General features: G+C 42.6%; 2 protein-coding genes across 2 annotated transcripts; one reads left to right on the top strand and one right to left on the bottom strand.

Moving 5' to 3' along the window:
* Positions 1-5,620: 5,620 nt before the first annotated feature.
* Positions 5,621-8,119, bottom strand: LOC147445635 (uncharacterized). The gene is made up of 5 exons (XM_086526084.1): positions 7,098-8,119; positions 6,582-6,635; positions 6,264-6,549; positions 5,816-6,172; positions 5,621-5,748 (listed from the first exon to the last, which is right to left on the bottom strand). The coding sequence occupies exons 1-5, from the start codon at positions 7,752-7,754 to the stop codon at positions 5,621-5,623; spliced, it is 1,482 nt and encodes a 493-aa protein (XP_086382210.1). The 5' UTR covers positions 7,755-8,119.
* A 6,295-nt stretch (positions 8,120-14,414) lies between these two features.
* On the top strand, positions 14,415-15,778 carry LOC147445636 (uncharacterized). The gene is given in 4 exon segments (XM_086524612.1): positions 14,415-14,423; positions 14,528-14,587; positions 14,776-15,200; positions 15,319-15,778. Coding segments are annotated over 4 exon segments (954 nt in total).
* Positions 15,779-17,187: the final 1,409 nt, after the last annotated feature.

The raw sequence follows: 17,187 nt of genomic DNA on the forward strand, positions 1-17,187 counted from the left end.
AGCTTAGTCTCCACAGCAGCTCCAATACACGCCTGCTCACTTTCTCCAATTTCTATGAGATTTGGCGATCATTCTCAAGTCTGCTCAAATTTCTGATTTAGGCTCATTCGACCTCCATTTCCACTACATCCAAGTTTGCACATGCAATTTTGTCATTTCGTGCAGAATTTTTGTCAGTGCCAATTACTCCATAACAGGTCGCATACAGTCTACTACGGGTTGTGCTATATAGCACGTGCTGATCTCACTCAGTTTCTCCTCTTTTTGGGCAGTTTTCAAATCAGGTGCATGCATTCTCCACGGCTTACAACAACACAGATGTGTTCAAGATGTTTGCTGCTGAGGACATATTAGATGGGGACAATTAACCTATGTAGGGCTTATATGATGCAACATGTACTTGTGTCAAAGGGAGTTTGGAACAATGTGCAAGGCATTAATGTATGTCCTTGTACTGTGGATACAGGCGATGTTGAGGATGCTCTAGGTTTTGCTGCCATGGTTGCTACTGTTAGAGCTGTTTTACCTATGACTGAGCAGGCTTGTTGGTATGTAAGCGATGTGCAGGCTCATGCATTGATTGCATTGTCTGTGAAGCATTGTCTGTGAAGCACACTATCACTCCTCACATCCATTCATCAAAATCTGCAAAACAGGCTTGGGATATTCTAGCAAGTCTTTATGCAAGCCGCAACAAGGCTAAAATTTCTTTCTTGCGTAAAGAGCTGGAATCAAAGATTATGCATGAGGAAGATGAAATGTACAGTTTCCTTGCTGGTGTCAAGGATGTTAATGAGCAACTAATTTTTGCATGAGAAGTTAATTTTGACAATTCAATTATGCAAAATGTTCTTGATGCTTTGCCAGATTCTTGCCAGACTTTTGCTAGTACTTGGAGGGGCTTTCAAATTTATGAGCAAAGAAAACCAAGTGAAGCCAATTTCCAAGCAAATATGAGAAACACCCTTGATAAATTGATGGGAGTGCAACGGAGGCTCTTAGGGAAAAATGTGCATACCAAAGCGCAAAAAGCATTGCATATTAGAACCTTATATAAGTACAAAGGGCTTTAGAGTTTGACATGATGGACCTCTTTTTAGGCTAATGTGCATGTTCTTTTTATTGGGACATGTAGGCCAAGTATGCAGGCTGGCGATAATAGTCAACGTCGAGGGAGCTTGGATGAGTAGCTAAGTTCCTTTAACTCTTTTTGAGCTTTCAAACTACAACTTTAATGTACATATCGTACATGAAAGTGCACTCAGTCTTCTACATTCTTTTCAATATTTTGACTAGCAATGATTATGTTACGAATGTCCTTGATTATATTCTTATATTGTAGCATGTACAACAAGTCACAACTTGTCTCATTAATGTTACGGTTGGTTTCGACAACATGCGCTTCAATTTGGCTCCTTGAAGTAGCTTTGCAAATTTTCACTTGAGGATGCTAGCCTAGGTTTCATGTGCATATTGTTTCTGCAATCAGCCCCTTGACCTACCTCTGCAATCTTTCTAATTGAACACATTCATTCAAATACCGTTCTTGTAAATTTTGGCGCATTGACATGGGTCTTGACTCTTGCTCCTATCTGAGTAGTTTTTCTTAGCACCCTTTCCTTCTTGGAGTTTTGGATTCTTGCAGCTCTTTTAGCATTTACACTTCTCACAATTGGGAGGACTGAAGGTGCTCTTGTTGGGGCTGTTCTCAAAGTTGTGTTTAAAGTGGAGTGGCTCATGCTTGATCATGGAGAAGTCAAGAGGGTGGAAAGCGCCTTCTATGTAGAGTGTGCATGCTTAGTGCCATCTCAAGCGCCCTTTCCACAGACAACACATACAGTTTAGAGTCGACTGAGAGCTTTGCACACATAAAAACTTACCGTCGAAGCCTTTTCTGCTTGCATTGGCAACCAGTGCAATACAAGTTATGTTTTCGGAGACTTTTCTACCAGCTAAATTGCTTTTGGGAGGTTTTTTTAAGGCCTCACTTTGCCTATTCCTACTAAAACCTGTCGGAACCGGTCCACGCCGGCGCGGACCGGTTCCAGTAGGTGGTACCCAATTGGAGAAAATCAAAAATTTCTCGCCTTAGTTTTAGATGTAAAAGGAAACCTTTGCACTGGAAGGAAAAGGGAAGGCACGTGATGGAGAGTGGGCAGAGCCAAACGGTGCGCAGGGCAGGCATGTCGCTCAGGTGATACGGGCCTCTTGGCAACAAATGAGCGCAAAACAATTGAGCACAATAAGCAGAGGAAAGCTACGACGAGAAAGTTGGCACAGAGTTTCCCAGTCCCATGAGAGAGAGAGAAAGAGAGAGAGAGAGAGAGAGAGAGAGAGAGAGAGAGAGAGAGAGAGAGAGAGAGAGAGAGAGAGAGAGAGAGAGAGAGAGAGAGAGAGAGAGAGAGAGAGAGAGAGAGAGAGAGAGAGAGAGAGAGAGAGAGAGAGAGAGAGAGAGAGAGAGGGGTGTTAGTATTTTATGAAAGTGTAGAGGACGCCTCAACATGCAGCGTGGAAATTTTTTTGGATGGCTTATCCCAGCACTGAAATGGAGAGGGTTCAACTCTCGAATTGCCATTTTATGAGAGTAAGAGAAAGGGGGAGATAGAAATTCTAGGGAATCTAGACAATGAATGAATATAATATAGTGTGAGCGAGTAGGTAGTAGATTCCAGTAGGCTCAATATCATGCAAGTTTTTGTGTTTGTTTATTTATGAAATCGCTACACTAAGGCTTTTCCTTTTAAAACTTGTCGAAATGAAACCTGTCGAAACTAGTCCTCGCCGGCGCGGAACCACGTGCGTGACGTCGAAAAGGAAGAGGAGAGAAACCTACTGGAACCATGGCACAGAGTTTCCCAGTCCCATGAGAGAGAGATAGAGAGAGAGAGAGAGAGGGGGGGGGGGGGGGGGGGGGGGGGGGGGGGGGGCGTGGACATTTTTCTCGATGGCGTATCCCAGCACTGAAATGGAGAGGGTTCAACTCTCAAATTGCCATTTTATGAGAGTAAGAGAAAGGGGGAGACAGAAATTCTAGGGAATCTAGACAATGAATGAATATAATATAGTGTGATCAAGTAGGTAGTAGATTCCAGTAGGCTCAATATCATGCAAGTTTTTGTGTTTGTTTTTTTATGAAATCGCTACACTGAGGCTTTTCCTTTTAAAACTTGTCGAAATGAAACCTGTCGAAACCAGTCCTCGCCGGCGCGAAACCACGCGCGAACTGGTTCCAGTAGGTTTCTCTCCTCTTCCTTTTCGACGTCACGCGCCTCATGGGCCTTGTGCAGCACCTCATGATGTTGCCTACGGTGCGTGGTATCCAGCTCTCGCAGGGCGGCCAGCATGCCAAAACAGCTATGAGTCTAGAGCACAGCGGATTTTTCTTCTGAGCCATTGTATAAGGTAGCCTGCTAATCATAAGAGAGGTGTGTGTGTGTGTGTGTGAGGCGCTCTTTTTTGCTACACCGAGGCTTTTCCTTTTAAAACTTGTCGAAACGAAACCTGTCAAAACGAGTATGCCTTGATTGCCAAGCTTTGGAGGAATACTATTGCAATTAGAGAAAGCTTCCCTTTGGTGCTTGGATGTTTATGGGTTTGGTACCTGGATGTGTATGGAAATGAATGGAGAGCAAGGGCACCATTGTAAATACTATTTTGTTCGCATTGAAGCATTGAAGAAGAGTATACATGAGTAAAAAGAACATAGAAGTGAAAGCTGGGGGAGAGAGGGAGGGAGGGAGTGTGTGAAAGAAGGACGTACTTATTTTAATGGCGACAGATCTTGTTAGCGTTAGTTAGCAGAAGCCACTCATATATACAGGAATTTATGTACTGTTTTGTTTTGAGAGAGACAGAGAGAGAGAGAGAGAGAGAGAGAGAGAGAGAGGAGAGAGAGAGAGAGAGAGAGAGAGAGAGAGAGAGAGAGGCATGCATTTTTTTTTTCGAAAGAGAGAGGTAGGGAGAGGTTATTATTTGTTTTGCTCAAATCTTGTTACGCTAAGTGAGTGCAAGTTGCTGGAAATAGTATGGTTAAAAGTTGATGAATGAAGAACAGAACTAAGCGAACGAGAGTTGGTAAGACTTTGAATGTAGCATGGAATGACTTCTTCACAAAGAAACAGACATAACTGCTGTGGAGAAGAGGAGGAGGACTACGTAACAACACGAAGTAAGGGCTATATCGGTAAGATGATCTTCAAAGTTGCGCGTGTGACTAACTGGTTGACAGGAAAACAGCGCAAAACAAATTGTTTAGCTGACTGAAGGTGGTTGGGGACCACGTTAGAGTAATTCAATTCTATAGTCTCGAGTAGGCCGAGCACGTCCGCAATCTGCACGAACAACATACAATGGTGGTTTGTGGAGCAAACAGACAGGATGGCGATGTCGATGGTGTGTTCTCGATCGAGTGTGTTCCAAGCCATGGGGTAGGTGGTTGAACAGTCCATGGAATGAACTCAGCCCATTTATGCATGTAGTGTCTGAGCACCTGCTCTTGCAAATGTGGGTAAAGACAGTATTGCAACTTATACATTGCAGTCTCAAATTCTGGCTGTTGCTCAATCAGATCAGCTGGGATCGACCTACCCATTGTAAACTGAAAAAAGAAAAAGCATTCAAATCAAGGAAGCTGATAAGTATTCAAGTCTGTCATAGTCTGAATGGAAAATAAAAGACATTGTTTTAGCCAATGATTAACGTTATATGACAAAGACATTGAACAAAGCAATTAAATAAAGATGGCATAAGTTCACAACTATAATTTCTTAGTTTTTTTTCAGAAAATAATATATTCTCAACTTTGGTGGATGTCCAAAACAGTGTTATAACCTAATGCAGTTGTTGTTTTGTGTTGTTTAATATGTTGAAGACAAGGTGCAGCATCTATACATTTATAATTTTTTTGTAAAATATGTAAGTTGTTGCTACATGATTTGTCTCTTATTAGCTGATAATTTTTTGTAGAAGTATTGGACATGGGGTTGCTGGAATGGATTGGTTTGTTTCTCTTGATGTTATTGCAGGATATCTAGGTAACAATTGAATCCTAAAATTTGAAAGCTGAATGATGGTCATGTTGAGGAAAGCAAGAACATAAGGTAAACATAATGTGATATTGAGAAAAAAATTGCAGAACTTAACCTGAACAGAAGACAGCAGAAAGGAAGTCTCACAATAATAGAGAAGCATAACATGAAAATTATCGCAGATACTAGAGGAAAAGACTCTTGAGAAGTGATTGAATACAGAAGAGAAAACTGAATGGGAGTTGCTACCTCAGAACAAAGATTAAGTTTCGTTGCACGCTATATTTTTCTATGGTGTTTTAAATAATAGTATTTCCTGCAGTTTGGAGGATGTCCCTTCAAATTATTGTATCCTTTCGTGGACGTTGCCTCTTGTGTAATTATCTCTTGTGCTTCCAGTGCAATAGTAGTTCTCCTATCGTGTGTAGTGTGCAGTACATGAAACTCAAAGTTTTGACAAAATGGCGGAAAGGACGACACATCATGTTTCATCCGTTTTGGTGGATTTTTCATGTGTGCTCTTTTCCTAGCTTCATAATCGGATGTCATGCCTATGTAAACACGGTTATTGATTTTGCACCTAATAGAGTAAACTATGTAGTTCTCTTCAGCTGTCGTTGTCTTTTGGGAGCTAGAACAGCGTTGGAACGTGCTGCTTCCTCTTGTGAAGTTGTTATGTTGTTGGGGATCTCCTTGTTGGTTTTGTTGTCGATGTCCTGCACTGAAGTGATGTGCTGAATTAGTATGTAATCAGATAATTATATTCAATAAGGGGTGCATATGGCTACCATGTAGTGGTTCAAGCTTTCGAAATGGATCAGTTGTCTGACCGAAACGGGCATGAAAAAGGTCTCTATTGAAATGCCATGTGAATTTCTCATCAGTTAAAATTGCTCTCTCGTTCCCTTTGAATTCGTTCCCAAACTCTTTGACCATGTTGGAAAGTGCCTGGCTTGCGGTATTCTTGTCGAGAACGACCAATTTGTCAAGGGCAATTTTGTAACCGTAGTGTAGCATCTCAATTGCATAGGTGGTGATACCAACAGTCTTTGTGTTCAGTATTTCTTGGGCTTCTGTGTCTAGCACTAGTTTTTTTGACTCATCGAAGTCAATGCCCAATGATAGCAGTATCTCTTTTTGTAACCCTGTAGAAAAAGAAGGGTAGATGTTGTAGAAGCAACCAAATTTGTTAACTATTATTGTTTGCAATACAAGAATATGAAGAGCTCGAAGTACCTGTTTTCAACTTTAGCTCGTTATTTCTATATTCTTTGTTTCGATTGCTGCATTTATTGATGTATGAGTGGAGGAGCTGAGTCGTGCGGAACCCTTCGATGAATGCACTCGGAGCCTCGCCAGCCATATTTGCTAGGCGCATTTGATTTGAAGATGGGTATGCAGAATAATTGTTTTTTGGTTTTGAGGTAGCTGCGATGTTGATGAATTTATCGAATATCTGAATGATAGAGAAAGAGAAATATGATGGTTGAGTTTTGTACATATTGAATGGCATAAAATCTAGCTACAAAATAGATTAATTTGAGGAATGGTTACGTGATCGGTGTCCATGAGGAGATGCTGGAGGTTGTTACTTGCTATAAAGAAAATCTGCAGTCAAGAAAACTGTCGTCAAATAATTGTTTGTGTAGTCCATGCACCTTACGAGATGAAAGACCGAAAGAGCTAGAGGACTTGTTTGTGAAAAAAGCAAGGAAATGTGTAAAAATAAGCGACGAAATGTCTAAAGACAAGCAAGGAAATGTCTAACCATTGGGGGAGTGTTCTACTGGCCGGCCAGAACATCCTTGGGGTTGGGATGTTCAATATCTTGAGATGGCGTCTTTCTGTCACTCAAGAGAACATGACGTATGCCAATCCTGGGACGAAAGCTTGTTTTATAATGAGGATGGCTTTCTTTGATATCGTAGCTCCTTGAGATTTGTGTCCAGTGATTGCGTACGCGAGTGACAAAGGGAATGTGCTTTTGTGGAACCATCTGCAATTGATTGCTCTTGTAGCATGTTTAGTCCTTCGTATTGTCATGGTGGTATCAGTGGAAAGTAGCATTACTTCTATAGCAGCAATTTGACCAGCACAGTCATATGAATAGGAAAGTATACGGTAGGTGGATCCATTCGCAGCACCCATAGCCAAGTTAATGTTTTCTGTAATCATACATCTAGCCCCAATTGTAGTATTGTCCATCTCATGGAATGCCTTGTCTTGGAGCCATTCCTGCAGCAATGGTTCATCAAGAGCGTTGGTCTTCAGTGGAATGGGAACAATATCAGATGCCGAGAAAGACTTTTGCAGAATCAAGTTGTTGTACTTATACACGTCTTCCCTATGAGTACATATCAGTGTAGTAGCGTCATCGATTACTCGCAGGAGTTCAGTTTCATTGATTACACACTGTGACAACGTTTCTGCTATTTGTTGTTCTGTTGGTTGCTTGACACAGATCGTATCCAAGAATTGGACGTAAGTGGGGTCTGCAGCATGGCGAACTGAGAAGGTCATGTTGTGCGTAGTGGCTACAGCGATGTAAGCTGAGTTTTGTATACTGCAAACATGGCATAATGGCTCTTGGTGATGGCAGACTAGAGGAAGTTGCGCCAAATCCCCAAAAAGCAATATGAGCTTCTGACTGAATGGGTCAAGGAGTGTTCCGTTGGTGATGTTAACTATCTGGCGAACGATCATATTGAAGATTGTACTCGTTAGCATTGATATCTCGTCTATGATAATGACGTTGGCACCATGTATAGCAACAAATCTTTCATCTGTGGGATGAATTGCTTGTGGGAAATGTTGCTTAGAACAAGGGATCCTGAATTGATAGTGGACTGTGGTTGCGAGGCTGCTAAGGCGAGCGGCCGCTGCTCCAGTTGATGCAGTCAGGATAACGGTCTTATTATTTTTTATGAAGCTTGAGGTAAAAAATTTTATGAGGAATGTTTTTCCACATCCTGTACACTTGTAATGACATGGAGGCCATTATTCAGGCCTGATATACGATCAAAGATTGCTTGTTGTTGAGAGGTCAGAGCTGCATTGTTGGTCTCAGCTAACTCTTGCAGTAGCTTCAGCATTGTAGCACGACTTTGAGATACTCCTGGTTCAACTGTTTCATTCACTGTACAAGTGAGTGTATCTTCATGATTGAGGATGAACTTTTGTTTTATGAGGTTTAAAGTGTGTCGTGTATTTTCAGAGACGAGCATATTGCGTTGGGTGTGCTCATTTATGTACATCTCTAAGTCTTCATCATGAAGAATGATCTGACGGATTTTGCATTCCAGGAAGTAAAAAGAGAGTGTGTTGGCTGGTGATAGAAGTTCCATCTCGTTCCTAAAGGGAAGTTTTTGCAACAAGACATTGAAGAAGAATCCCTCTGTTTGATGGCCAGGATCATACTCTGTAAATCTGACGAGGCATTGTTTCTCTATGATGTTGTTGTTGTACGCATCACAGAAAGTCAGTACAGGAGTATGTTCGTGTGGCTTCAGAATTTTGTATCTTCTGTGGTAGTCATAGAATGTCATCTTTTCATAATTAAGGGGCCTTGCACAATATAAATCAATTGGATGCATGACTATAGTCTCGCTACGAGATAGCAACCTTTGCCGTAGTGATGGTGGAGAGGAGTCGATGTATTCAACCCGTTCACTCCTTGTGATGATTGGAATCTTCAAACAGTTGATTGCTACCTCTGCCGCAGATATTGGCTTTGATAATATAGAGGCGGCAATTAGTTGAAGCTTTACTTTGTCCAAGCCGTGAAGTCCAAGCCTTGTTGCATCGTCTGTGGAGAGATTCAGTTTTCCAAGGGGTTCTGGTTTCATTGCATATTTGAGAAGGTAATGCGATATAGATGAATTTGTGACTCTTTGAATATTCATGTGTGCCTTCCATAGGAGCAAGATTGTGGGATGGTACGGGACAACATTTCGATGGTCATACCCAGGGCGGTAGTAAAGCCATCTAGCAGTACAGGCATCCATAGTTGAAGTCGTGTTGTACTGTGGTTCAAACGGAAATCCGTATTTGCACACTCTACCTGATCCCATGACTCTGCAAGAGTCTCTACATCTGTGTATCTGTTTCGTGGTAACGAGGGTTCGCAGCTCAGTGGTGAAGGTGTCTTGTGATTCTGCTGGTATGTATGCAGCAATCTCATTTGTAACTCGGCACAAATCTTTGTTAGAGATCCACAGTATGACATGTGCATGCAGTGAGCCTCGATTTTGCACTTCGTAGCGCACCATGTGATGGTCTACATGGCTAAGTATGCTGCTTCCATTGATGATGTGTTTATTCAGCAAAGCGTGCAAGCGAAGGTGAAACAGTGTTGCACACTCTATGGGGCAATCGTTCCACTTGAAGTCTTGGTTGTAGCCTTGAGCAAGTTTTTCAATTGTGATGACTTCTTGCCATCTTGTTTGGGAAACCTCATCAGCAGTGAATGTCAAGAACAGATGTGGTAGTCCCCATGTGTCCACCATTGTTATGAGGTCTCTCAAGTTTCGTCGATGCCATGGTGGAGTACCTGGCATTGTGGCTGGGAGATTGTATCGAATAATATGCTTCACTGCATCATGTGTAGATGCCACGGTGTGTGCTTGTTTGTAGTTATCAATATCCCTTTGTAAAAATGTAATGTTTGTGGAGTTTGCAATCATGATAGCTTGTTTCAATTGGTACATCATGAGCAAATATGGCTTGTACAATGTGTATACAGAGAAGGAAGTTCCGATTCTCATTCTCCTTGCATGGACTGAAGTTGAATTCTCCTTGGTAATTTCCTTTTCCTGTGGAAAAGAAGAAAGGGAATATCCCTGATTCTAATGTAATATCCTACACTTCAGATTCATGAGACGGAAGTCCATTGTATTGAAAACTGACTGTCCGCTCGCTTAGATAAGCGGTATCACGTATTTGTATGGAACCAAACTCGTGTTTGTCTTTAGCAGTAAATGCAGTTCTCTTTGTTGTGCTGAACAAATTTTGCAATATGCTAATTTCACATTGTGCTTCTGCTTGTTGCATAAGTTCAAATGGATTGTTCTCTGAGTGGTCCCTTACGATATTCTGTATGGCCGATGCTGATAGAATACAAATAGATGTCCTTTTGTTTGGCTGCTCAGCGATGCACCGGTACTTCTTGAGAATAGGATTATTCTTTATGTTGTATGCTAGCACTGCTGCTAGTGGCGTGTTTGCAAGTAACGAAGTCGGCCAAGACATGTTTTGCTTTGTCGACCAGCAGATCAATGGATTGTCGAGTAGCGATCTTCTATCAAGCAAGCCTTTTGCAACCGCAGTTGCTGTTTTTGTGACGCTGATTGTAACATCGATGACGCTAAGGAGTTGCACAATTAGTTGATTTGTGTTTAGGATGGCTTGTATGTAGTCGGGTTGTAAGATGACAACACTGCTTGCTCGTGAACTTTTCAGGCAAGCAGAACAGCAAGTCCAATTCACGTTGAGATTATGCATTGCAGTTGTTTGTAATAAGGTTGCACTTGCTAGCTTCGTGCGTGTGGTATTAAGACCATCGTTGTGGGTATCTTTTCTTGATAGGCTGCAAATGCCACAACTTCCGCAAATGGAAATGTTGCGAGCTGTGATGTTGCATTCTTCTTGCCAAGCCTCATAAATATGCTGCACATTAAACCATGAAGAAGCAACAGGACAGAGTAGAACTTTTCGTCTATTCATAGTTTGAAAAGCGGCGTATTCACGGTGCCTTTTGCGGGTAGCACGTAGCGTAGTAGCGATTTCCATTGAGAAGACCTACCTTTAAATGCAACTGTGAACACAATAGATACAAGTTAGCCCGATTCAAATTAGAAGGGACTAATATAATGAAATTGGACAACGAAAAAAGAAGTAGAAGGGATGAATATATGGAAGTAGGCAACAAATTAATGTTCAAAGAACTATTGCAAACCATAATGGAACTTTCAGCTCAATAAATAAAAAGAGCTTGGTAGGTGCGATAATTTTTCTAGGATCAGTGGAAAAAAGAAATACACATTTCAGAGATGGGACGCAAGCATTGTTCGGGGTGCATGTGCAAATGTTCCAGATCTTTATCTAGATCAGCGAGCGTCTTTCTTTCAGCCGGATTCTCCAGAAGGTAGGCATTGTTGATTGTATTCTGTATGGCTTCAACCTCTACAGCAGTACTCGTTTGCATCAAGTCAAGTTTGTAATACGCACAAAATTCGTTGCAGAAAATACTGAGCTGATTGATGACCCATGCAAGTGCATATACATCAGTTGATTTGCTCCAAGGGCATGTAGATCTGGTATTCAGTAGTTCGGCTGCTCGCCAAGGCCTCTTGGCATGCTCTTTTGGCTTGCGAATATTTGTTGGTCTTCTCTCATACGGTGGTCGAAGGGCAAGACCCCAATCTATAATGCCTACTCTTGGTATTCCCTCTCTAGTGAAGTCGAGCATAATGTTCCAAGGGTGAAGGTCATTGTGAATAACTCCATTCTCATGTGCAAATGCCAAAGCTTTTATTAGTGCATGAATCAATGACGAAGCATGATTAATGATAAGCCTGCATTGCTGCAACTCCAGTTCAGTTGGTTTTTTGTGTTTTTGATCACCCATCGCAAGTACAATTTCACTGATGCTACCAAAAGGTGTAGGCACACACTCCATCAAATCGCCAAGGGAAGATCCATTGAAATAAGGAAATATAAGTATCCATGGTGATTGATTTGTATGTGCAAGAGCACGCACAATACCTCGGTGATTGAGGTCAACACTGCTCTCAATTGCGAATGATTTGAATTGTTGTTTTGCTTGACCTTTGAATTCCTTACAGCAATACACATTGTTGGACGGAAGGAAAGAAATCCCTTCGATCTTGCATTCATAAGTGTCTCCATATGACCCAGATCCTAGTTTCCTTCCTCGTTTTATAGCCTCAAATGGAATGCCCAAGGTGATAGAGCAAAATGAGTTCAGTACAGTTTTCTGAATGTGCAGACTAGACATCGATCCTCTGCTATCTTGAAGGGTCTCCTTCCGCAATTTCTTACTGAAGGTGTTCTGTGTGTCAATATTCCTTGCGCGAGTGGATTTTTCATTTTCAATCTTCCAGCAGTTATACCAATGTTGTAATTTCTCCATTTGTATGCCCTCTGGTAAGTCAGCTCGCAGGTCGATAGCGCATTTTGGCATGTCTCCAACAATACTAAAGAGAAGATGCTGCACATGACTAATATCTGCGCCCTCAAACTTTGAGGCCGTTGAGCGGACCACTTCAGAGAGCAAGGCCTTCAGGCGCCGCTCATCTCGCAAGGTTGTTGTTATCTCGTCTAATGTGAGGGCATCCACTACACGCACTAATTGTGTGCGTAATCTCTTTTTCAATTGCACTGCTTGATCGGGAAGCATTTTACCTACAACCATTCAAACGACATTATGATGTATTGGCGAGAGAATTTATCACTTCATAGCTCAAAAGGGGAGCGACATTTGTTGCATCAATGACCAGTATTGTATTGAATAAATTAGTGTATATAAATGAATTTTGTAAATGACATCAAATAATTGATAAAGCAGTGCAATATGTTTGGGCAAGATCAATGCTCGCAGCCTAGGATGGGCCCTCCACGTACAAACTAATAGTAAGGGCAATTGTTTCACATTGGATGGCATGCTAAGGGTAACAACTAATGGGAATTTTCTCCTACAATGGAAACTAATAGAAAGTGGCTCGGTTAGGTGCAACGACATGTGGGGGGTCAAAATGGTAGCCAATGTTGTAGAACGGGATCGGATCTTTGTAGTCGCCAAGTTAAACAATGGAGTTCTATAACTAATTGCAAGTCTACAGTTTAGAATGGGGGCTGTGTAAAAAGGACGCAACCACCATAGTGTGTTTGGATGGGAGACAACGACATTTGCAATCAAGAGTACGATTGGTGTCGAAGTAATCATGTTGTTGGTGTGTGGTAAAGTTTACAGTTGAAGACGGGGATGCACACAAATGAGGGATGCCGACATCTGCAATCGATAAGATATAGGTCCCTATATTTACGCCACAGCAGAACTAAGCTTAATTTTATAGTTTAAGACGGGGAGATGCACAAATGAGAAGGTGACTATAGTGTGTGAATGGGAGAGCACGACGTTTGCAACCGAGAGGACGATTGATGTCGAAGTGATCAGGCTTTTGGGGAGTCATACAGTCCTTCACATTTACCCAACAACAGAAGTAAAATTCAGTTTTCTTCTTAATACCTTAAATTGATATGTACAAGATAAAACCCTAAATTGATATGTACAGAAAAACGATCTCTAAACTTGGAATGATAAATTGATAACACTAAAAAATATACTAGCAATCAATTGATCCCTGGATTTTCAGCAACAACATCATAGTATTGCATAATAGATGAGCAACCTTGATCACTAAATCACCAACCAATGGCAAAGTGTTAAGGAAATATGGTTTTTTCTCGGTAATAAAAAAGGCAATGCAGAAGGTCTGCATTAGTTGGCAGCATGGAATTATTTGTTGCAGTAAACCGTACAATACATCAATATGCACGTGGACGTACACAAATGGGAGATGAAGACATCTGCAATCAATAAGATAATTGATGTCGACGAGATCAGGCTTTTGGAGTGTCATATAGGAATGGGAGATTACGACATTTGCAATCGAGAGGACGATTGATGTCGAGGTGATCAAACTTTTGGAGAGTCATACAGTCGTTCATATCTACTCAACAACAGAAATAAAATTCGGTTTTCTTCTTAAGGCGCTAAATTGATACGCACACAAAAAAAAAAATTCAGTTTTCTTTTTCATACCCTAAATTGATATGCACACAAAAAAACGACCTCTAAACTTGGAACGATAAGTTGATGATAGTAAACAATATACTAGAAATCAATTGATCCCTAGATTTTCGTCAACAACATCATAGTACTGCATAATAGATGAGTAACCTTCATCACTGAACGAAATATGGTTTCTCAATTAAAAAGGCAATGCAGAAGTTTCACGTTAATTGACAACATGGAATTATTTGTTGTAGTAAACCGTACAATTCAGCAACATAGACGTGCAAAATGCTAGTGTTTTTTTGTGCAAACATCGTGCACATAATGCTGATGTTTTGTGGAAAAAAAAACCATACATAAGTATGGTGTGGAGTTGGCACAATTCTCCACATTTTTTATAATACCGTAAGGAATGTGCCCTTCCCCCGCCACTTTTATCCCCTCGAGTGTTGAAGGGGGGCTTATGCTTCTCCTCTAGTGTTAGAGGGGCTAGTTTTTTTAGTAAAATATTTTTTTTTAAATGATGATAGTTTGTTAGCTTTGTTTTCTTACATTTGATTCAAGGAACAAGCATGCACGCAGTATTTTTTAAGAAAGGACTAGCATGGCCACTAACACTATCATCGTGAAGTACTTCAAAAAGTAATTGGCAACTGTAATTTTTTATTTTTTTTGTCTACAGTAGCATCTCTCTCTCTCTCTCTCTCTCTCTCTCTCTCTCTCTCTCTCTCTCGTTCTCTCTCGTGCAACAGCTGCTCGGCGGCTAGATGTTTAAGGTCTCTTACGACGTTGGACAACAAATATCATCGTGTTTTTTTTTTGGTCTATATTAGACTAACAGTATCACCGTAATTTATTTATTTTTGTTTACAGTAGGATCTCTTTCTCTCGTTGACAGCTCCTCGGTGGCTAGATGTTTAAGGTCTACATTAGGATCTTGCTTTCTCTCTCTCTCTCTCTCTCTCTCTCTCTCTCTCTCTCTCTCTCTCTCTCTCTCTCTCTCGTCGTCTAGGTCTTTAAGATCTCTTGGGATAGTTTCCTACGACGATAAAACTCTCTTCTTCTTTGTCTCTCTCTCTCTCTCTAGAATTTGGAGTGAGCCAAAATGCACGCAAACTCTCCCCCTCTCTCTCTCTCTCTCTCTCTCTCTCTCTCTCTCTCTCTCTCTCTCTCTCTCTCTCTCTCTCTCTCCGCGACTTGGACGCAACAGTCCCTTCTCTTTGTCTCTCTCTCTCTCTTTCTTTGAGACGTTGTCTGCCATGCAGCTGCGAGCTAGACGACCTCTCTCTCTCTCTCTCTCTCTCTCTCTCTCTCTCTCTCTCTCTCTCTCTCTCTCTCTCTCTCTCTCTCGGCAGTTCGTTAGTATAGCAGTCTTCCCCCACTCCTGCAACCTCCTCTCTGTCTCCTCGGCACGGCGCTGGCCCTTCCAACTCCTCGGACAACGCTCTTTTTCTATTTTTCTATCCCTGATTGCAGTCAAATCTCCCTTTCTCCCTCCAGAAGCTTTTGCTTTCCAGCTTCTGCTACAGCTCGACAAGTAGGTTCCACTCGCCTCTCTTATCCTCCTTATTCCTCTTCTCTTCTACGCAGCATGTACCGACAGCTTTCTGTTGAGCGCCCCCGTTCCAGTCACCGCATGCACGATGTCTTCTACTCTCGTATCTCGCACTACAGGCCAGCCCTTCCTCCCCTCCCCTCCAAGCACCTCTCCAGCAGACTCTTTGATCCAGGTTCCTTATCTGTACATAAGACCTTCCTGCACGGGATAGCTGCATCCTTTTCCTACAACGCTACAGCTCCAGTCCTCGCAGAGAAGGCCAAGCCGATTTCCTACCCCATAGCTTGTGAGAGGGAAAGCGTAGAGCCGATAGTGTTATCCTCTTCTGGAACGTGTGAAGGAGGAAGCCAAAAGCTGAAGCTATACTGCGTGAGGTAGCCAGAGTGTCAACTTGTCTCCTCCTGCAACCTCCTCTCTGTCTCCTCGAAAAAGCGCTGGCCCTTCCAACTCCTCGGACAATGCGCTCTTTTTCTATCCCTGATTGCAGTCGAATCTCCTTGTCAAGCTCGTTCAACAACATCAGAGCCTCCTCGCTCTCTTACAATACCCTCGGAATTGCTTGCAGCCTCAAAGCCTAACAACACCTCCTGCAGCCTACCTCTCCTCGTCAGCTCCTGCCTCTGCTCACCAACTCGAAGATCAGCGCTGCTCTTGCAGTCTCAAGCCATTCAAAGTCGCACTTCTCCTAGACTTCTCGTGCCACAGACTGCGTTTTCTCTTCTTCTCCTCGCGTGCTCTTTGGTGGCTCTCCTCGATGAAGACCAGTACTACAGCTCTCCTCTATTCCAGGACGAGGACGCAGCTATCTCTCTCTCTCTCTCTCTCTCCCCCTCCCCCTCCCCGGGCAGTAGGAAGTAAAAAAAAAAACGAGTACCTGTTCTCTTCTCCGCTGTGTTTTCTGCTCTGCGTCGTCAATTGCTCGCTCTCTCTCTTTCTCTCTCTCTCTCTCTCTCTCTCTCTCTCTCTCTCTCTCTCTCCGTGTGTGCTTGTGCTGCTATAAAAAGTGGCGGTCTCTTGCTTTTTTTAGCGTTATCGTTACTAGTTTTTAGCTTTACTTTAGGAGTTCTTTTTTTTTTACGGGTTTTTAGTTTTAATTTTCCAAGTTCTCTCTCCAATGAAGATGAGCCAAGTGGACTGCCTCTCTTTTCAAGGTTTCTAAAACTGCGCTTACATAATCAAGGTAACCAGTCCGCGCCGGCGCGGACTGGTTCCAGGAGTGGTTCCAGCAGGTTTCTCTCCTCATCCTTCTCGACGTCACGCGCCGCCTCATGGGCCTCATGCAGCGCCTCATGCTGTTGCCTACGGTGCATGGTATCCAGCTCTCGCAGGGCGGCCAGCATGCCAAAACACTATGAGTCGAGAGCGTAGTGGATTTTGCTTCTGAGCCGGCGTATAAGGTAGCCTGCTGATCATAGGAGAGGTGTGTTTGTGAGGCTCTCTCTCTCTCTCTCTCTCTCTCTCTCTCTCTCTCTCTCGTCAGTCTAGTGTGTAGTGTTAACACAGCTACGTTGACGTACCTCCTGTAGGATCCCCGCAATCGAGGCATACATCTGCGCACTTGAGCCACGTCAGCTGGGAACCCATGTCCACGATCACCGTTACTACGGTGGGTGATGTACCAAGCTGGAAAGGAGCGTAGAACTGGCCAAAGCTCTCGTTCTGCGTCACTATTGGCGGGGTCTCGGTGCCAGCCCGTCTGTATGTGGTTTGCGCTGTCTCCCTCTCTCTCGTCTCCCTCGCATATCACGCTCACCACCCTCCTCGCCGTCCCTCTCATCTCCCATTTC

Source organism: Adiantum capillus-veneris, chromosome 12, assembly GCF_014529385.1.
Source record: "Adiantum capillus-veneris isolate H3 chromosome 12, ASM1452938v2, whole genome shotgun sequence".
NCBI classification, from domain to species: Eukaryota; Viridiplantae; Streptophyta; class Polypodiopsida; order Polypodiales; family Pteridaceae; genus Adiantum; species Adiantum capillus-veneris.

Coding starts and splice junctions, on each gene's coding strand:
- LOC147445635 (XM_086526084.1), bottom strand. CDS start 7,754: ATGCTAACGAGTACAATCTTCAATATGATCGTTCGCCAGATAGTTAAC. Junction 6,550..6,581: donor TCCTCATGGACACCGATCAC/GTAACCATTCCT, acceptor TCTATTTTGTAG/CTAGATTTTATGCCATTCAA. Junction 5,749..5,815: donor AAAGCTTGAACCACTACATG/GTAGCCATATGC, acceptor ACATCACTTCAG/TGCAGGACATCGACAACAAA.